General features: G+C 45.8%; 1 protein-coding gene across 1 annotated transcript in view; it reads left to right on the plus strand.

Annotated features, from left to right (window-relative positions):
- tnpo1 (transportin 1) overlaps nt 1-17,547 on the plus strand; it is a 60,453-nt gene that overhangs the window by 27,649 nt on the left and 15,257 nt on the right. The window contains exons 5-13 of the mRNA XM_038964624.1: nt 7,761-7,894; nt 8,931-9,012; nt 10,126-10,248; nt 11,012-11,130; nt 11,553-11,613; nt 12,078-12,255; nt 14,908-15,060; nt 15,300-15,525; nt 15,848-16,019. Of these exons, the coding sequence (XP_038820552.1) occupies nt 7,761-7,894; nt 8,931-9,012; nt 10,126-10,248; nt 11,012-11,130; nt 11,553-11,613; nt 12,078-12,255; nt 14,908-15,060; nt 15,300-15,525; nt 15,848-16,019 (1,248 nt within the window). The remainder of the gene's footprint in view (nt 1-7,760; nt 7,895-8,930; nt 9,013-10,125; nt 10,249-11,011; nt 11,131-11,552; nt 11,614-12,077; nt 12,256-14,907; nt 15,061-15,299; nt 15,526-15,847; nt 16,020-17,547) is intronic.

The following is a 17,547-nucleotide window of genomic DNA, read 5'->3' on the forward strand; positions in this document are numbered from 1 at the left end:
GTCCTGGCTACTACCTACCGGTCGTCACCAGTTGCCACAAAGTCATAAAGCCTGTTTTTTTTATTTAACTAGGCAAGTCCATTAAGAACAAATTCTCATTTACAATGACGGCCTAGGAACAGTAGGTTAATTGCCTTGTTCAGGGGCAGAACGACAGATTTTTACCTTGTCAGCTCTGGTATTCGATCTAGAAACGTTTCGGTTACTGGCTCAACGCTCTAACCACTAGGCTACCTTCCGCCCCAATCACGGCCAGATGTGATACAGCCTGGAATCGAACCAGGGACTGTAGTGACACCTCTTGCACTGCAGTGTCTTAGACCGCTGCACCACTCGGGAGCCTGTGTGTTTCTATATTTTCTATTCTTAACCCTTGTGTAGTCTTAACATTCTGTATACTCTCCTTGTTCTAAGGGTAAAAAATTACCCGCCTTCACTAAACCCATAAAATAAAGCAGCTTAATTGAATGTTAAACCCCAAATCTGTTTTGCATGAAGAAACAACCTGTCATTCATCAGACTTTGAATATCTGGGTTTTCCCTCTTCACAATGCAGAAAGACTGCATTTAATCAGTGGACACCACTCGTTTTTATGACAACACACCTGTCATAATTTTTTTTTTTTTTACTTAAGTACAGGTTTATTATTATTGCTAAAGGTACTGTATAGGTGTAAAAAAAAAAAAGCTCTTTAGCAAGAGAGCACTTCTATAGCCTGAGAAAGTAGCAGAAATGTGCAGAAAGTAGTTTTGAATGCATTTTATTGAAGGGAAATGATAAGTCTTGAACTTTTTTGGCAACATTGTGATATATTCTTATATACTGTACAATAAGGAATTCAACTACAAAATACTTTATACCCACAAGGTGTATAAATAAATAAGATAATAGATACAAAACAAAAACGTGAACATAAATCAATCAACTCGAATTAGCACATGTAGGACAGTATGCAAGTGTGTGTGCATGGACTTTGCAGATGTATTTCTCACATGTGCAGCACATAGTATTTGTTTTACAGTCCTTCTTTGGGGGGCAGAATATCATCACCTCTTGCCTGCTGCAGCCTCAGGTGGATCAGGACAAGATTCAACCCCCTGAACAGCTTTCACAAGTGCTGCAGAGGCTGCTGTGCGGGGGAGGCGCTCCCTTCTTTGAATGTGTGGGGTTACAAGTGCCTTTCCCAGCTGCTCCAGGAACACCCTCTTGTTCCGCTTATCAGGCATCCAGGTAGGGTTGATCTTGTTCCATATCACAAAGGCATTGTATGAGGACACATCAATGATGTTATGGAAGATGACCAGCGGGCAGTCAGTCATCCTCCTGCAGCTGTAAGTTACAATCACCTTGTCCAGGTTGTCCACGCATCCTTTGTTGTGATTGTAGTCCAGGATGATGGCTGTCTTCCTGTCCTCACGATCACTGATCTCAGCCGTTTTGTGTAGTGTGCTCTGGAGGACCACATTCTTGTTCCTCTTTGGGAGGTCAGAAACTAGAGTGGGGGTGAAGGCCAACTTTGATGAGAAGGCCTCTCTCCCTCTTGTTGCGAGGACTGCAGGGGGGACCTCAGGCTTGTTATTTCTAACTGTGCTAACCATGGTGGTCTTCCTCTTCAGGAGCTGCTGGCTGAGTTCATAAGAGGTGAAGAATTTGTTACATGGGACATTGTGCCCCCTCAGTCCATCTGTCACATCAAGCACAACCCACATCCCCTGGTTCTTCTCCGGGCCTCCACTACTCGGCTTCCCTGTGTAGACTTGCATCTTCCACGCGTAGCTGGATTGTGCGTCACAGGCCACCCATATCTTGATACCATACTTTGCTGGGCATATACTGCCGGAAAGGACAGCAACCTTTTGACAAAAGAGATTACTATCAGTAATTTGTATCAGTGTCACAGAAAACAATCACATAAATCAATGATATTACAGCAATACATTATAAAATGAACAGTGAAAATCACTTACGTTACAGATATGAAAATAAAAATGTACCTCTGAATGGAACCAGTTGCTCATCCACTGTTACTTCAGACCCAGGGTTGTAGAGGTACGGCAGACGCTCCACCCACTTCTCCCAGACCTCTCTTATGGCCGTCAGTTTGTCTCTTACACGTCTTGCAGGTCTTGACTCACTGTTATCAAATCGTAGCATTCTTGAGAACGTGTGAAAGACTGTGGCATCGTGGCACGGAAAATCGCCCTTCCACTCTCTGCAACCCAGAGACTACATGTAGCCTCGCCTCAGGACCTATACACACCTGCTAAGATTAGTAGCAGGTCAATCTCATCCATCCTTTTCCAGTTGTCTCCATATAATTTGTCATTTCCAGGATGATTTTTCCCGATGGCTTTTGTGATGAACATGTAGAATGTTGAGGCGATGTCCTGGACATGGGCAACTGCATGTCTTGTGGGCCCTGGGGTCATCCTTATGACATTTTGTGCTGCCATCCTGCCCTGGTTGTCATATGGTGACAAGGACCATGTTATTTTGCTGTTCTTTCAGCTTGGGGTATTTCTTCTTCATCTGAAGATGATGCATCGTGCTCTGGGTTGTATTCTTCCCCATCTTCTTCTTCAGATACCACCTCCTCCTCCTAAATCATTGTTCTCGTGTTTCTCCTGGACATCTTAATAAATCCGGTCTACGACCTGTTGGGCACTGAAAAGTGCACTCATGGCTTCAGCAAAGAGAGAACTGGGGGGACTGTCATCTGCAGCACCTTTATAACCTCTGACTGCATTCCCCGTTAGTAAACAACGCTTTCAAGAAATGTTTATTTTGCCTGAAACTTTGTTTATTTTGTCATAGTTTTTATTTTGTCTGTGAACTTGAGTCGTCTGGGGGTCGCTGAGGGGAAGTGCTGCACATGCACAAGAGTTTTAGTTTTGTCTGAGTCCAATCAGTAGCACACAATCTAAATGTCTCATTGTGCGTGTGTGTCTTTGTGGTGTGTAAATGATTTTAGAACTGCCGGGTCAAAGATGACGCTAAGACAATCTTTGTACCCTGGTGGAGTACAGCTTTCATGGAAATATGAACAAAGGCGATGTTTCACTTTTTCTAATGTTGGGGACACTCTAGGAAAAGTCAAGTTGAAAAATATCATCTAGGGGGTTTTCTCTGCTGTTAAACATAGTGGCGGTCATTTTTTTTTTACCCTTAAGACAACACAAGGGTTAAAATGTGATTTAAAAAAAAAAAAAAAAAACTAACCCTAATCACACTGCTAACCTTATGCCTAACCCTAACCTTAAATTAATACATGTTTATGATATAGCCCACCCCCAAAACAATTTGGACTGTGGAAACCTTACCAGACGGCACACACCTTACTGCTGTCCCACACCCACTCAGTGCGGTGGTATTAATGCCATTGTAGGTTCTCTGTTGTGTGCCTCTACTCCACGTTCTCAGTTGCCAGTACCTACTTCATGTTCCACTTCTCATCAATGTGATTGCTTGTTGCAGTGATGTATGACAGCGTATTCATAGACGTCTAACATGTATTTTTTAAAACCTTTTATTTAATTAACTAGGCAAGTCGGTTAACAATAAATTCTTATTTACAATGACGGCCTACCCCGGCCAAACCATAACCCGGACGACGCTGGGCCAATTGTGCGCCGCGCTATGGGACTCCCAATCACGGCCGGTTGTGATACAGCCTGGAATCGAACCGGAGTGTCTAGTGACACCTCTAGCACTGAGATGCAGTGCCTTAGACCGCTGCGCCATTCGGGAGCCCTGTCTCAATGTTTAGCAAGGCTAGTTTCTAGATATGCCATTAGGGTATTAAAGCTGACATCCTCACATTGGCTGCATATCAACTGCATTACTGCCATCATTTATGTAATCGGCGCTGGGATTTGTCTCACTCCGTTCCTTATCGCACTTCTGGCAGCAACGGGTTGTCATCCCTTTCAGCATTGCACCTGTACTGCCACTGTAGCTCAATTCCACTTCGAAGTTTGCATTTCATCACCCTCTCGTGTAACTTCTCAAAGTAGCGTATTGCCATACAGGACTGTCTCACTCTCTGCCATTCTTCTTACAGATGACGACGACGACGTGCGGCGCGCTTTCTATACGTGGCAAATGAATTGAAAGATGCATATCTCCTGCTAAAGTTACAGCATTTATTATTATTCCCTTGATGATGATGATGATGATGATCGGGGCCTGTTAGTGGTCGTTTTGTGATAACCGCACTGTGATTTTATGTTAACGATCCCCATGTCGTTTAAACGTTCACACCCCTAGTTATTAGGGCAGCATATTGTAGCAGTATGAGGAAACGGCTTCCTCCAATAGAAATCTCCGATTTACATTTGTAGACGATGTCATGGCGACGTCGGCTAGTGTAAACGCCTTCACACTGCTTGCTTAGCAAGTACCCCTTCCCCTCGTTTCGGCCCGTACCTGGCGCAAACTCGGGTCCTCCGCTTCACAAACACACGTGGCCACCCTCCTCAAGCGTCTTAGCCGATCGTGCCACTGCAAAAGCTAGATAATGAGGCAACGCAAGCAGGACGTTTTTACGGCTGAGGAGTACACGTCACAAATCCCTATGTGCTACACTTGCTAAGCTCATGTTCAGAAGCACGTCATCAGGTCTATAGGTTTAGAAACTGGCCAAACTTATTTTTAGCAATCCCATGAGTGTTTGCAAGTTCAGACAGATCATATCAGACAGATCAGCAGTGTCTGGTTTGAGAAAGTGCTGTCCCGTGTATCTACAGTAAATATAATGTCCGTTCTAGAATGTCCTTCTAGCCAATCAGAAATGAATTTGAATAATTAAACAATAAGGCCTGAGAAGGTGTGGTGTATATGGCAAATATACCACAGCTAAGGGTTGTTCTTATGGACAACGCAACGCGGAGTGCCTGGATACACAGTCTCCATCCTAATAGGCTGCATCCACTTCCTTGTAAGCTAGATCATTGCTGACCTTGGTTGGACCGGCTGTCTCTCATACAGACAGAAACCTTATCTTTTCTTTAACCACATCGTCTCGGTCTCAGTCTCTACGCTGACTGGTTGGAAGGAAAGAGCGCCCGCCCTGGAAATGGTTACCTAGGAAACGGCCCTCAGACAGCACCGCTGCCACGGCCGCCGTGGTCTTTGTTGCATTCCTCTCCGTGTGTGTAATGTGTGACTGACGGCATATTGAATTTGTCTGCCACTGCCGTCAATCCCAGAATATATTTTTCCCTGGGCTGCGTTATCATTATTTACAGACAGAACTGCAAATCATCAGCTGCATTCAAACATGATGCAGGCTTACGTCGTCAATGTCCTCGTTAGATTTAGACAATGGCGCTTTTCAAGGGGCTTGTGCTTATTTGTGTGTACATTGCCTTCAGAAAGTATTCATAACCCTTGACTTATTCCACGTTTTGTTGCTATAGCCTGAATTCAAAATGTATTTAAAAAAAAATCTCACCCATCGACACACATTGCCCTACAATGACAGTGAAAGCATGTTTTTAGAAATGTTAGCAAATGTATTGAAAATTAAATCCAGAAATATCTCATTTACATAAGTATTCACACCCCTAAGTCAATACTTTTCACAGCGATTACAGCTGTGAGTCTTTCAGGATAAGTCTCTAAGAGCTTTGCACACCAGATTTGTGCAATATGTGCATATTTTTTTTAAATCTTCAAACTCTGTCAAATTGGTTGTTGATCATTGCTAGACAACCATTTTCAGGTCTTGCTATGGATTTTCATGTAGATTTAAGTCAACTGTAACTCGGCCACTCAGGAACATTCACAGTTTTCTTGGTAAGCATCTCCAGTGTAGATTTGGCCTGCTGAAAGGTGAATTCATAGCCCAGTGTCTGGTGGAAAGCAGACACAGGTTTTCCTCTAGGGTTTTGCCTGTGCTTAGCTCCATTCCGTTTCTTTTTTATCCTGAAAAACTCCCCAGTCCTTAACGATTACAAGTTTACCCATAACATGATGCAGCCACCACTATGTTTGAAAATATCAAGAGTGGTACTCAGTAATGTGTTGTATTGGATTTGCCCCAAACATAACCCTTGGTATTTAGGACAAACAGTGTATTGCTTTGCAGTATTACTTTAGTGACTTGTTGCAAACAGGATGCATGTTTTGGAATATTTGTATTTTGTACAGGCTTCCTTTTCACTCTGTCAATTAGGTTAGTATTGTGGAGTAACTACAATGTTGTTGATCCATCCTCAGTTTTCTCCTATCACGGCAATTAAACTCCCTAACTGTTTTAAAGTCCCCATTGGCCTCATGGTGAAGTCACTGAGCGGTTTCCTTCCTCACAGGCAACTGAGTTAGGAAGGAAACCTGTATATTTGTAGTGATTGGGTGTATTGATACACCATCCAAAGTGTAATTTAATAACTTCACCATGCTCAAAGGGATATTCAATATCTGCTTTTTTTTATACCAATCTACCAGTAGGTGCCCTTCTTTGCGAGGCATTGGAAAACCTCCCTGGAACTTTGTGGTTAAATCGGTTTGAAATGCACTGCTCGACTGAGGGACCTTAGAGATAATTGTATGTGTGGGGTACACAGATAAGGTAGTCATTCAAAAAATAATGACACTATTATTGCATGCAGAGTCCATGCAGCTTATGTGATTTAAGAAAATGTGTACTCCTGAAATGGTTTAGGCTTGCCATGACAAAGGGGTTGAATACTTACTCAAGACATTTCAGCTTTACATTTGTTATTAATTTGTAAACATTTTGAAAACCACAATTCCTCTTTGACATTATGGGGTATTGTGTGTAGGCCAGTGTCAACGCTAAATGTAATCCATTTTAAATTCACGCTGGGGTGTAGGGGTGTGAATACTTTCTGAAGGCACTGTATATAATGGACCGCTGTGATGTTTGCTAGTTGTGGGCTCAAGGGCATTGAGTGACAGCGGTTGGGAGAAAATAATCCATATTTTAAGTGTGTAAATGAACACACTCCTGTAGAGTAGCCAAGCGTAGTGCATAGACACGTGCTCGAATGGCTCTCATTGATACACTATGTGGACACCCCTTCAAATTATTGAATTCGGCTATTTCAGACACGCCCGTTGCTGACAGGTGTCGGCAACGAACTGTTCGTCGGGAGCTTCTTGCGATGGGTTTCCATGGCTGTTATAGCAGCAAAGGGGGGGGGGGGGACCAACTCCATATTAATTCCCATGATTTTGGAATGAGATGTTTGACAAGCAGGTGTCCACATACTTTTGGTAGTGTATATCAAGCTGCTCTGCAAAGTGGACACCTGCTGGACTCCGTTTAGTGTGTGTGTGTGCTCACTGCTAGTGCGTGTCATACTGTGTATGACGGAAGCGCTGTTGACTTTTATGGTGAAAACTTTCTTTACTTTAGTCGTTATAGAGTGACTACAGTACACACTGACTGCCTCTCACATGACTAGGCCTGTACTGTAGGGGTTTTTATGTTTAACCGTCAAATTCATCAATACCTCCTGCTGTTCATTTCCTAATTGGCTAGCCGGGTCCGGTTTATGTGTTTATCCTTGTGCTGAAGTTAGATATAGTACTTGTCCTTTTTTATAGGTTGACTCAGGATTGATGGAGTATGACATGTTTACTGTCCATATGGTGTCTGCTCCATCTCCTGTCTTTGAGGCGACTGTCTGACCCTGAAACATATTGGTTAACCCTTCACCTCCTCCATTTTCATCTCTCTATCCCTTCTTCCTCTCTCTCTCACTCTTTCTCTCTCCACCCCCCTATCTTTTAGGGGGCGTTTGGAGCTCTTCAGAAAATCTGCGAGGACTCCGCAGAGGTCTTGGACAGTGACATGTTGGACCGTCCGCTCAATGTCATGATCCCAAAGTTCCTGCAGTTCTTCAAGCACAGCAGCCCCAAGATCAGGTACTGGCCATCTCTCCTGCTCCCCCTGCTCACTGCCTCGTCTCTCCCTCAGTCCTCACTCCTTGGCCAATGAGGTTCCTTAACAGCCCTTGCCACCTGATCAGGCACTCAAATTAAACCAAATATATTTATAAAGCCTTTTTTTTTTTACAACGGCCGTTGTCACAATGTGTAGGGTGTGTGCACTAATATGAAAAGTGTATAATAAAATGTGAAAATACTACATGTCATGTCTCAAAATTGATATCCATCTTACCTCCTATATTGTTTTATGTCCTGGATTTTATGAAGAAAGATGACTAGTTCAACTGTGAGCCTTTCAGTTAGCCTCAGTTCGTGTACAGCATCCAGCCTAGCTGACTATTATATTTTTAGTTGTGTTTTTTTGGCCTCCATTTAGTTTCCCTAATTTTGTCCATCCTACAAGGGTAAAAACGCCAATAACCTTTGAACAGATTATGATAAAGACATGCGGTTTGGACCATTGGTTTTCTTTAGAGGAGTATCTACACAATTAACATATCTTACCCATTGGTCAAAAGATGCATTTTTGTTTGGACACACTACAGAGTGTCTTACAATAACCTGGCCTAGACCACAGACAGCAAGCTGAAGCACAGTGGTAAGCAAAAGTCCCTAGAATGAATGACTGTACTCTAGTATGAGTGTACTGTGCCTCCCTCTCTCTCCCTGCTCACAGCCTTGCCTCTTTCCCCCACTCTTCACTCCCGGGGGAGCCAACACCTTGCCCCTCTAATCGGTCCCAAAACAACCCATAGCCAAGTATTTATTAATAATGTTGAGATATATTCACAGGCGCTTTGATCCAAAATGGCCCCTCGCATCCCTCTTTCCTCAGGCTTATAGATTAAACTTTCTCTCTGATTTGTATCCATCCTTTGGTGTTATCATGGTCTGAGATCCCAGATAGGAGACTGGGGAAAAGGGAGGTGGGGGGAGGAACAGAGACCGAGGCAGCGTTGATGAGGGGATTGTGTGAAGTTAAGGTTTTAAAGGGTATGTTGTTGTGTTGCAGGTCTCATGCCATCGCCTGCGTCAACCAGTTCATCATAAGTAGGACCCAGGCCCTCATGCTGCACATCGACGGCTTCATTGAGGCAAGTCTGACCCCGCAGTGACCTCTGACCTATACACTGACCTCCCATAACCCCCAGACAGCCCTGTAACTGTCTAATATGCCCACAAAGTCAGACACATGGTGTGGTATGAGGCTTATGTGACCCCCTAATTTATGCAAACAAGTCATATACCACACGCACAAACTCACAACTAGCACATATTCCCCTTGACACACACAACACCTCTGCTGACCTTCACACATGGCCATTAGACGTCATCACACACACACACCCATCCCAGCCATAAGACCCAGAAGGCGTCATCCATGCAGGCAGGTATATGGCCTTAGCTCTTAGTGCAGTGTGTCAGTGGGTTAGCTCTGAGCCTCTAGGCAGCACAACACTGTTCTACCCTAGCTTCAGTTCAGTACACAAACCCCAATTCCTCCGATTGGATCAGGGCTGGTAAGCTGTTGGAAGTAGTTCAGGTTAACCACTGATGAGCTTAAATTCCAGCCAGCTAGGCCCTGGATGAGGACAGATGCACCCAGCACAGTGACATTGACAATACATGACAGGCAGATGAATGTCGCAGGCGGATAAGGGATAAAGAAAAGGCTGCTGTTGAAAGTCCCTCTGTCTTTAGCTGTAGGGGTGAGAGAGCGGGCACTCAGCGTAGAGGCACAGGTCACATGGAATTTGATTTACATACTCTAAATTGGTTTATTTCTGTAGGGTGTTTTTATAGAGCTATTTTCACTGGAGTTCTTTATGTGATAACAGGCAGAAGGACAGAGTTGATAACCGGATTTGGGTAAAAGGAGATGGCCGTGGTCAGTAGAGGCTCAGGTGGTCGGGAGATGGCTAGAGGCTCAGTAGTCGTAAGTGGTACAGGCCAGACCTCAGGACGCACATGAAGACATTCATGTCTGAACTCAAGTAACCTTTCCTTGGCTCTATCTCAATTGCCCTAAAATGTGTCCTCATCTCGTCTCCTTCCCTTTGTCTTTTAGATTGGAAATGCGATTCAATAGCAATGGGATTATTATAATATTTTTTTTAACAAATAATGTCAAGTGAGGAATGGTAGTCCCTTTGAGACTAGTATGGGTACATAGGTGTAAGATGTTTGACCCCCTTCCCTCCCTGTAGAACCTATTTGCCTTGGCGACCGATGAAGAACCGGAGGTGAGGAAGAACGTGTGCAGAGCTCTTGTCATGCTGCTGGAGGTCCGCATGGACCGTCTCCTACCACACATGCACAACATTATAGAGGTGAGACTAGGACTGGGGCGTAAGGCTGGGTGGCGTAGGACTGGGGCTGGGTGGCGTAGGACTGGGGCTGGGTGGCGTAGGACTGGGGCTGGGTGGCGTAGGGCTGGGGGAGGGATATAGGCGGTTGAGATGGAGGGAGAGGGCGTGGGGAGGGATGTAGGTGGTTGAGATGGAGGGAGAGGGCGTGGGGAGGGATATAGGCGGTTGAGATGGAGGGAGAGGGCGTGGGGAGGGATATAGGCGGTTGAGATGGAGGAAGAGGGCGTGGGGAGGGATATAGGCGGTTGAGATGGAGGAAGAGGGCGTGGGGAGGGATATAGGCGGTTGAGATGGAGGAAGAGGGCGTGGGGAGGGATATAGGCGGTTGAGATGGAGGAAGAGGGCGTGGGGAGGGATATAGGCGGTTGAGATGGAGGAAGAGGGCGTGGGGAGGGATATAGGCGGTTGAGATGGAGGGAGAGGGCGTGGGGAGGGATATAGGCGGTTGAGATGGAGGGAGAGGGCGTGCGGAGGGATATAGAGATGAAAGAAGGGAGAAAAACAAACCAATAGAATAGGTTCAGCTAAGTCTTTCATCAAATGAGCTCAAGATGCCACCTAGTGGCCAAAAGCTATATTTCCCAGCCAACTTGATCCATAATCAGTTGGGTGATTGTGGCTGCCCAGCTTGTGGCCTTGGAATGGATCATGAATATTGATGGAGGAAGTGCACTACAAGTATAATGCAAAAGGACACATTTTCCCCTGGTCCTCTCCTCCTCAGTACATGCTGCAGAGGACTCAGGACCAGGATGAGAATGTGGCTCTGGAGGCCTGTGAGTTCTGGCTGACCCTGGCTGAACAGCCTGTATGTAAGGACGTTCTGTGTAACCACCTCTCCAAGTGAGTAACACTATATATAATATATATATACACACACACACACACACACACACACACACACACACACACACACACACACACACAGAGAGAGAGAACATCTCACAGATGATACTACAAGAATGTTAGCGATGGCATATGGGAAAGCAAAGACAGTCATAGCAGCACAAATGCTTTGTGACACATGGACATTACAACACCAGCCTCCATATCAAAGCTTTAGCTATAACATTTGCTCCAATCCCACACTAAGTCGTTCTAGACCTCACCCCTGGGTGTACTGTCCTCATCCTGTCACCCCGGCCATTGCTCAATAGACATGGCCGTTAGAGCTCATCTGTTACACGGTGGTGACAATGCTGGCGTATTAATGTGGCCTGTCCTCGCCCCCTCTCCCCTACCCTCTGTCCCCTGTCTGTTTTCAGGCTGACTCCGGTGCTCGTCAACGGGATGAAGTACTCGGAGATCGACATCATTCTGCTCAAGGTCAGTCTGCTCTGAGTGTGAGCCTGGGAATGGATCTATGGGTGCTAGACTGCTGCTGGACTGGAGGCTGTGATTAAGATGTACTAGACACATCACACCTCAACCCTGGGAGAGGGTGGAGGGTATTGCAAGGCATATCAATCTTGTTGCTGTGCGTGGCTGTGTCTCAACCTTGGGTATGTGTTGGTCCTGAGGTTTGAGTATCACCCGTCACTGACCTGTCACTATGGTTACAATTATATACATTTTTAAAGATGCATAAATATGTATGGGTCTCTGTCTGCTTGTGAGATTATAGTCTGATAGGTGAACTGACAGCTACAGCCTAAAGGCGGCTCAATGTCTTAAAGTAGTATAAATAATTAGAATTGCACACGTGTGTGTGTCTGTGTACACTTGCGAGTGTCTAACTTTGTGTTTTTGTGAGACTTGTGTGTTTAACTAACTGTGAGAGTGTGTGTCAGGGTGACGTGGAGGAAGATGATGAGGCCATCCCTGACAACGAGCAGGACATCAGGCCCAGGTTCCACCGCTCCCGTACGGTTGCCCAGCAACACGAGGGTGACCGGGACGGCATTGAGGAAGACGACGATGAAGACGATGACCTGGAAGATGATGACACCATCTCTGACTGGAACCTCCGTGAGTGGACCTCTGTTTATCTGTTTTTCAAATCAAATTGTATTAGTCACATGGGCCGAATACAACTGGTGTAGACCTTACAGTGAAATGCTTACTTACGAGCCCCTAACCAACAACGCAGTTTAAAAAAATATGCATAAGAATAAGAAATAAAAATAACAACTAATTAAAGAGCAGCAGTAAAATAACAATAGCGAGACTATATACAGGGGGGTACCTGCACCGGTTAGTTGAGGTAATATGTACATGAAGGTAGAGTTATTAAAGTAACTATGCATAGATGATAACAACAGAGTAGCAGCGGTGTAAAAGAGGGGGGGCAATGCAAATAGTCTGGCTAGCCATTTGATTAGGTGTTCAAGTTCTTATGGCTTGGGGGTAGAAGCTGTTTAGAAGCCTCTTGGACCTATACTTGGCGCTCCGGTACCGCTTGCCGTGCGGTAGCAGAGAGAACAATCTATGACTAGGGTGGCTGGCGTCTTTGACAATTTTTAGGGCCTTCCTCTGACACCGCCTGGTATCGGGTGATGTACTGGGCCGTTCGCACTACCTGTAGTGCCTTGCGGTCGGAGGCCGAGCAGTTGCCATACCAGGCAGTGACGCAACTAGTCAGGATGCTCTCTGGTGCAGCTGTAGAACATTTTGAGGATCTGAGGACCCAGGCAAAATCTTTTCAGTCTCCTGAGGGGGAATAGGTTTTGTCGTGCCCTCTTCATGACTGTCTTGGTGTGCTTGGATCATGTTAGTTTGTTGTTGATGTGGACACCAAGGAACATGAAGCTCTCAACTTGCTCCACTGCAGCCGCGTCGATGAGAATGGGGGCGTGCTCGGTTCGGTCCTTTTTCCTGTAGTCCACAATCATCTCCTTTTGTCTTGATCACGTTGAGGGCGAGGTTGTTGTCCTGGTACCACATGGCCAGGTCTCTGACCTCCACCCTATAGGCTGTCTCGTCGTTGTTGTGTCATCGGTAAACTTAATGATGGTTTTGGAGTCCTGCCTGGCCATGCAGTCAAGAGTGAACAGGGAATACAGGAGGGGCCCCTGTGTTGAGGATCAGATGTGTTGTTACCTACCCTTACCATTTGGGGGCGGCTCGTCAGGAAGTCCAGGATCCAGTTGCAGAGGGAGGTGTTTAGTCCCAGGGTTCTTAGCTTAGTGATGAGCTTTGTGGGCACTATGGTGTTGAAAGCTGAGCTGTAGTCAATGAATAGCATTCTCACATAGGTGTTCCTTTTGTCCAGGTGGGAAAGGGCAGTGTGGAGTGCAATAGAGATTGCATCATCTGTGGATCTGTTGGGGTGGATCTGTTGGGGCAAATTGGAGTTGGTCTAGGGTTTCTGGGATAATGGTGTTGATGTGAGCCTTTCAAAGCACTTCATGGCTACAGATGTGAGTGCTACGGGTCGGTAGTCATTTAGGCAGGTTACCTTAGTGTTATTGGGCACAGACACTATGGTGGTCTGCTTACAACGTGTTAGTGTTACAGACTAGGACAGGGATAGGTTGAAAATGTCAGTGAAGACACTGGCCAGTTGGTCAGCACATGCTCGCAGTACGCGTCCTGGTAATCCGTCTGGCCCTGCGGCCTTGTGAATGTTGACCTTACTCACATCGGCTGCGGAGAGCGTGATCACACAGTTTTCCGGAATAGCTGGTGCTCTCATGCATGTTTCAGTGTTATTTGCCTCGAAGCGAGCATAGAAGTAATGTAGCTCGTCTGGTAGGCTCGTGTCACTGGGCAGATCTTGGCTGTGCTTCCCTTTGTAGTCTGTAATGGTTTGCAAGTCCTTCCACATCCGACGAGCGTCAGAGCCGGTGTAGTACGATTCGATCTTAGTCCTGTATTGACACTTTGCCTGTTTGATGGTTTGTCGGAGGGCATAGCGGGATTTCTTATAAGCTTCCAGGTTAGAGTCCCGCTCCTTGAAAGCGGCAGCTCCAGCCTTTAGCTCAGTGCAGATGTTGCCTGTAATCCATGGCTTCTGGTTGGGGTATGTACGTACGGTCACTGTGGGGATGACGTCATCGATGCACTTATTGATGAAGCCAATGACTGATGTGGTGTACTCCTCAATGGCATCGGAGGAATCCCGGAACATATTTCAGTCTGTGCTAGCAAAACAGTCCTGTAGCTTAGCATCTGCTTCATCTGACCACATTTTTATTGATCTAGTCACTGGTGCTTCCTGCTTTTAATATTTGCTTGTAAGCAGGAATCAGGAGGATAGTATTATGGTCAGATTTGCCAAATGGAGGGCGAGAGAGAGCTTTGTATGCATCTCTGTGTGTGAAGTAAAGGTGGTGCAGAGTTTTATTTATTTGTATTATATTTTCCCTCTGGTTGCACATTTAACATGCTGAGAGACATTTGGTAAAACGGATTTAAGTTTCCTTGCGTTTAAGTCTCCGGCTACTAGGAACGCCGCCTCTGGGTGAGCGTTTTCTTGTTTGCTAATGGCGGAATACAGCTCATTCAATGCTATCTTAGTGCCAGCCTCAGTTTATGTCTTGCTCTTGCTGTCTCTCTTCCAGCCTTACCCCACATATGTACAATTTGCCAAAGATATTATTGACCTTTTTTTGTGGGCAAGGTTGCTTGTCTGTGTACCCCTCTCTATACTTACATGTCCTTCTCTCTCTCTGTTTTCAGGTAAGTGTTCAGCAGCGGCGTTGGATGTGTTGGCTAACGTGTTCAGAGATGACTTGCTCCTCCCTATCCTGCCTCTCCTCAAAGAGCTCCTCTTCCACCCAGAGTGGGTCATCAAGGAGTCTGGAATACTTGTTCTGGGGGCCATTGCTGAGGGTAAGGCCCTGTTATAGTACCCTAACCCCTGAGCTCGGGGGGCGACTACTGGAAACCCGAGGGGAGAGAAAGGGAAAGAAGTGTTATGCCGAAAGAGATGGGAGAATGAGACTTTGGAAGGAGGATGAGAATCACCTGGGAGTGCTAGAATATCTTCTATATGTAAACTTTGAAACCAGCAGACATCATTGGCATACATGTTAAATTATAAAAAATAACACCCACCTTTGTCCTCCCAGGTTGTATGCAGGGTATGATTACCTACCTGCCAGAGCTCATCCCCCACCTGGTGCAGTGTCTGAGTGATAAGAAGGCCCTGGTGCGCTCCATCACCTGCTGGACCCTGAGTCGCTATGCCCACTGGGTGGTCAGCCAGCCACCCGACACCTACCTGAAGCCCCTGATGACTGAGCTGCTCAAACGCATCCTGGACTCCAACAAGAGGGTGCAGGAGGCCGCCTGCAGGTGAGAGGGAGGTTGGCTGTGGTTCAGTTGCGGTCAGTGTGTGGCTTGCTGTGGTTACTTTAGACCAGATGTGTCCTTTTTTTCCCCCCATCTTCTTTTTTGTAAATGATCGATAGATAACCAAAATCCACTTATTGCTGGTTTTCCCACTCAAGCTGGTGATGACTGTCCTTGGGAGTGGAAGTAAAGATGATGATCATTGTGATGTTTTGTTGACCAATCAAACGTTTTTTGAACAGCTTGATTGCGAAGTGACGTTCCAAACGACCCTTTATTTTTCTCTCACCCCTTTCTCTCGCTCCTCTCTTCTCTCCCATCTCAGTGCCTTTGCCACTCTGGAAGAGGAGGCGTGTACAGAGTTGGTTCCCTACCTGGCTTATATTCTGGACACTCTGGTGTTTGCCTTCAGCAAGTACCAACACAAGAACCTGCTCATACTGTACGACGCTATAGGGACACTCGCTGACTCTGTGGGACACCACCTCAACAAGCCGGTACACACAGACGCGCAACACAGATACTAGGGATGTGATAAATGGAACATTTTTCTTAACTTTTAAGCTGGAGAGATCAGTTTTTGTTGTTGTTGCATGGGCTGTTTCTCAATCGACCGCATCCGCCAATGTCGGCCTTCCGCATCTGCGGTGGAAGGGGCCGAGCTACAGCGGTGTTTGTCAGACCATGAGACATCCCGAAACTAAATGACTGTACCTTCATACTTCCATTCATTTGTATGGGTTACTTTCAGACGAGTCCCGTGAAACTTGTGGGGGTTGTAGAGGAAAACGGAGAACACCTTCGTGTTCGTGAGAGTCCCCTTTCCACAGAGGCCAAACCTTTTGGACGCTACAGACGTTTTTGTGGGAAGACCGATTTTTAGGATGATTCATGGGGCTGACGAACACTGCTGTAGCTCGGCCACCTTCCACTGCAGATGTGGAAGACCGACATAGGCGGATGCGGTGGATTGAGACAAATCCCGTGCAAAAAATATCTCCAGCTTAAACTGAAGGATTTTGATGGGAATTAAAAAAATTTTTTTAATTTAGATTGATGCGCTGGTGCGTCAGACTCTTAAGAATGAAAACCATAACATATTTTAGTTTAGTAGACCCCCCCCCCCCCCCCCCGCCCTCGCACAATTCCACATCAATTCACAATGCAGAATCATAGTCCTATTAGGCATGTATGCTACAGTAGGGCCAGTTGTATTTTCCGTGTTCATATACCGTAATTTCCGGACTATAAGCCGCTACTTTTTTCCCACGCTATGAACCTTGCGCTTTATACAATGACGCGGCTAATTTATGGATTTTTCCCGCTTTCACAAATTCATGCCGCCAAAAAACTGAGCACCGTCACATAATGTGAAGTAAATCGAGCGCGCTCAAACTTTCCATCATTCTGATTACGGTAGTCATTTTGTCACCCTCATCATGGCAAAGACACGGAGAAATGCATATGATGCAGCTTTCAATTTGAAGGCGATCGATCTGGCTGTTTGAAAAGTAAATAGAGCTGCTGCACGGGAGCTTGGCCTTAATGAGTCGATTAAAAGACGTTGGAAACAGCAGCGTGAGAAACTGACTTAGTGCAAAAAGACAACAAAAGCTTTCAGAGGAAAGAAAAGCAGATGGCCCGAACTAGAAAATGAGGCTTGGATGACAAGTGGGGAGAAATCCTTCACTAAAACGGGCCGCATGCGAAGAGCGATTTATGGTCAAGTCTGCCAGTGGGTCCTGACAGCGTGGAGCTGCTGCGTATTGAAGAGGGCAGCATAAGCTCAGCGGGGAATTTGCCTCCGGATGAAAGTGAGGAGAGCACAATGAAAACGATCCAACATCGGATGAAGCAATTCTGAGGCTATTCAACTCCGACACCAAAGGAGATGACTTCAGTGGTTTCAGTGCACAGGAGGAAGATAGTGACCAAGGACTTTCTTGGTAGGCTACTGTTTACTGCTATTTAAAAAAAAAAAAAATGTTACAAGCCTGTTTCGTTAAAGCCTATTTATTTTTGTTA

Source organism: Salvelinus namaycush, chromosome 26 (genome assembly GCF_016432855.1).
Source record: "Salvelinus namaycush isolate Seneca chromosome 26, SaNama_1.0, whole genome shotgun sequence".
Taxonomy (NCBI): Eukaryota; Metazoa; Chordata; class Actinopteri; order Salmoniformes; family Salmonidae; genus Salvelinus; species Salvelinus namaycush.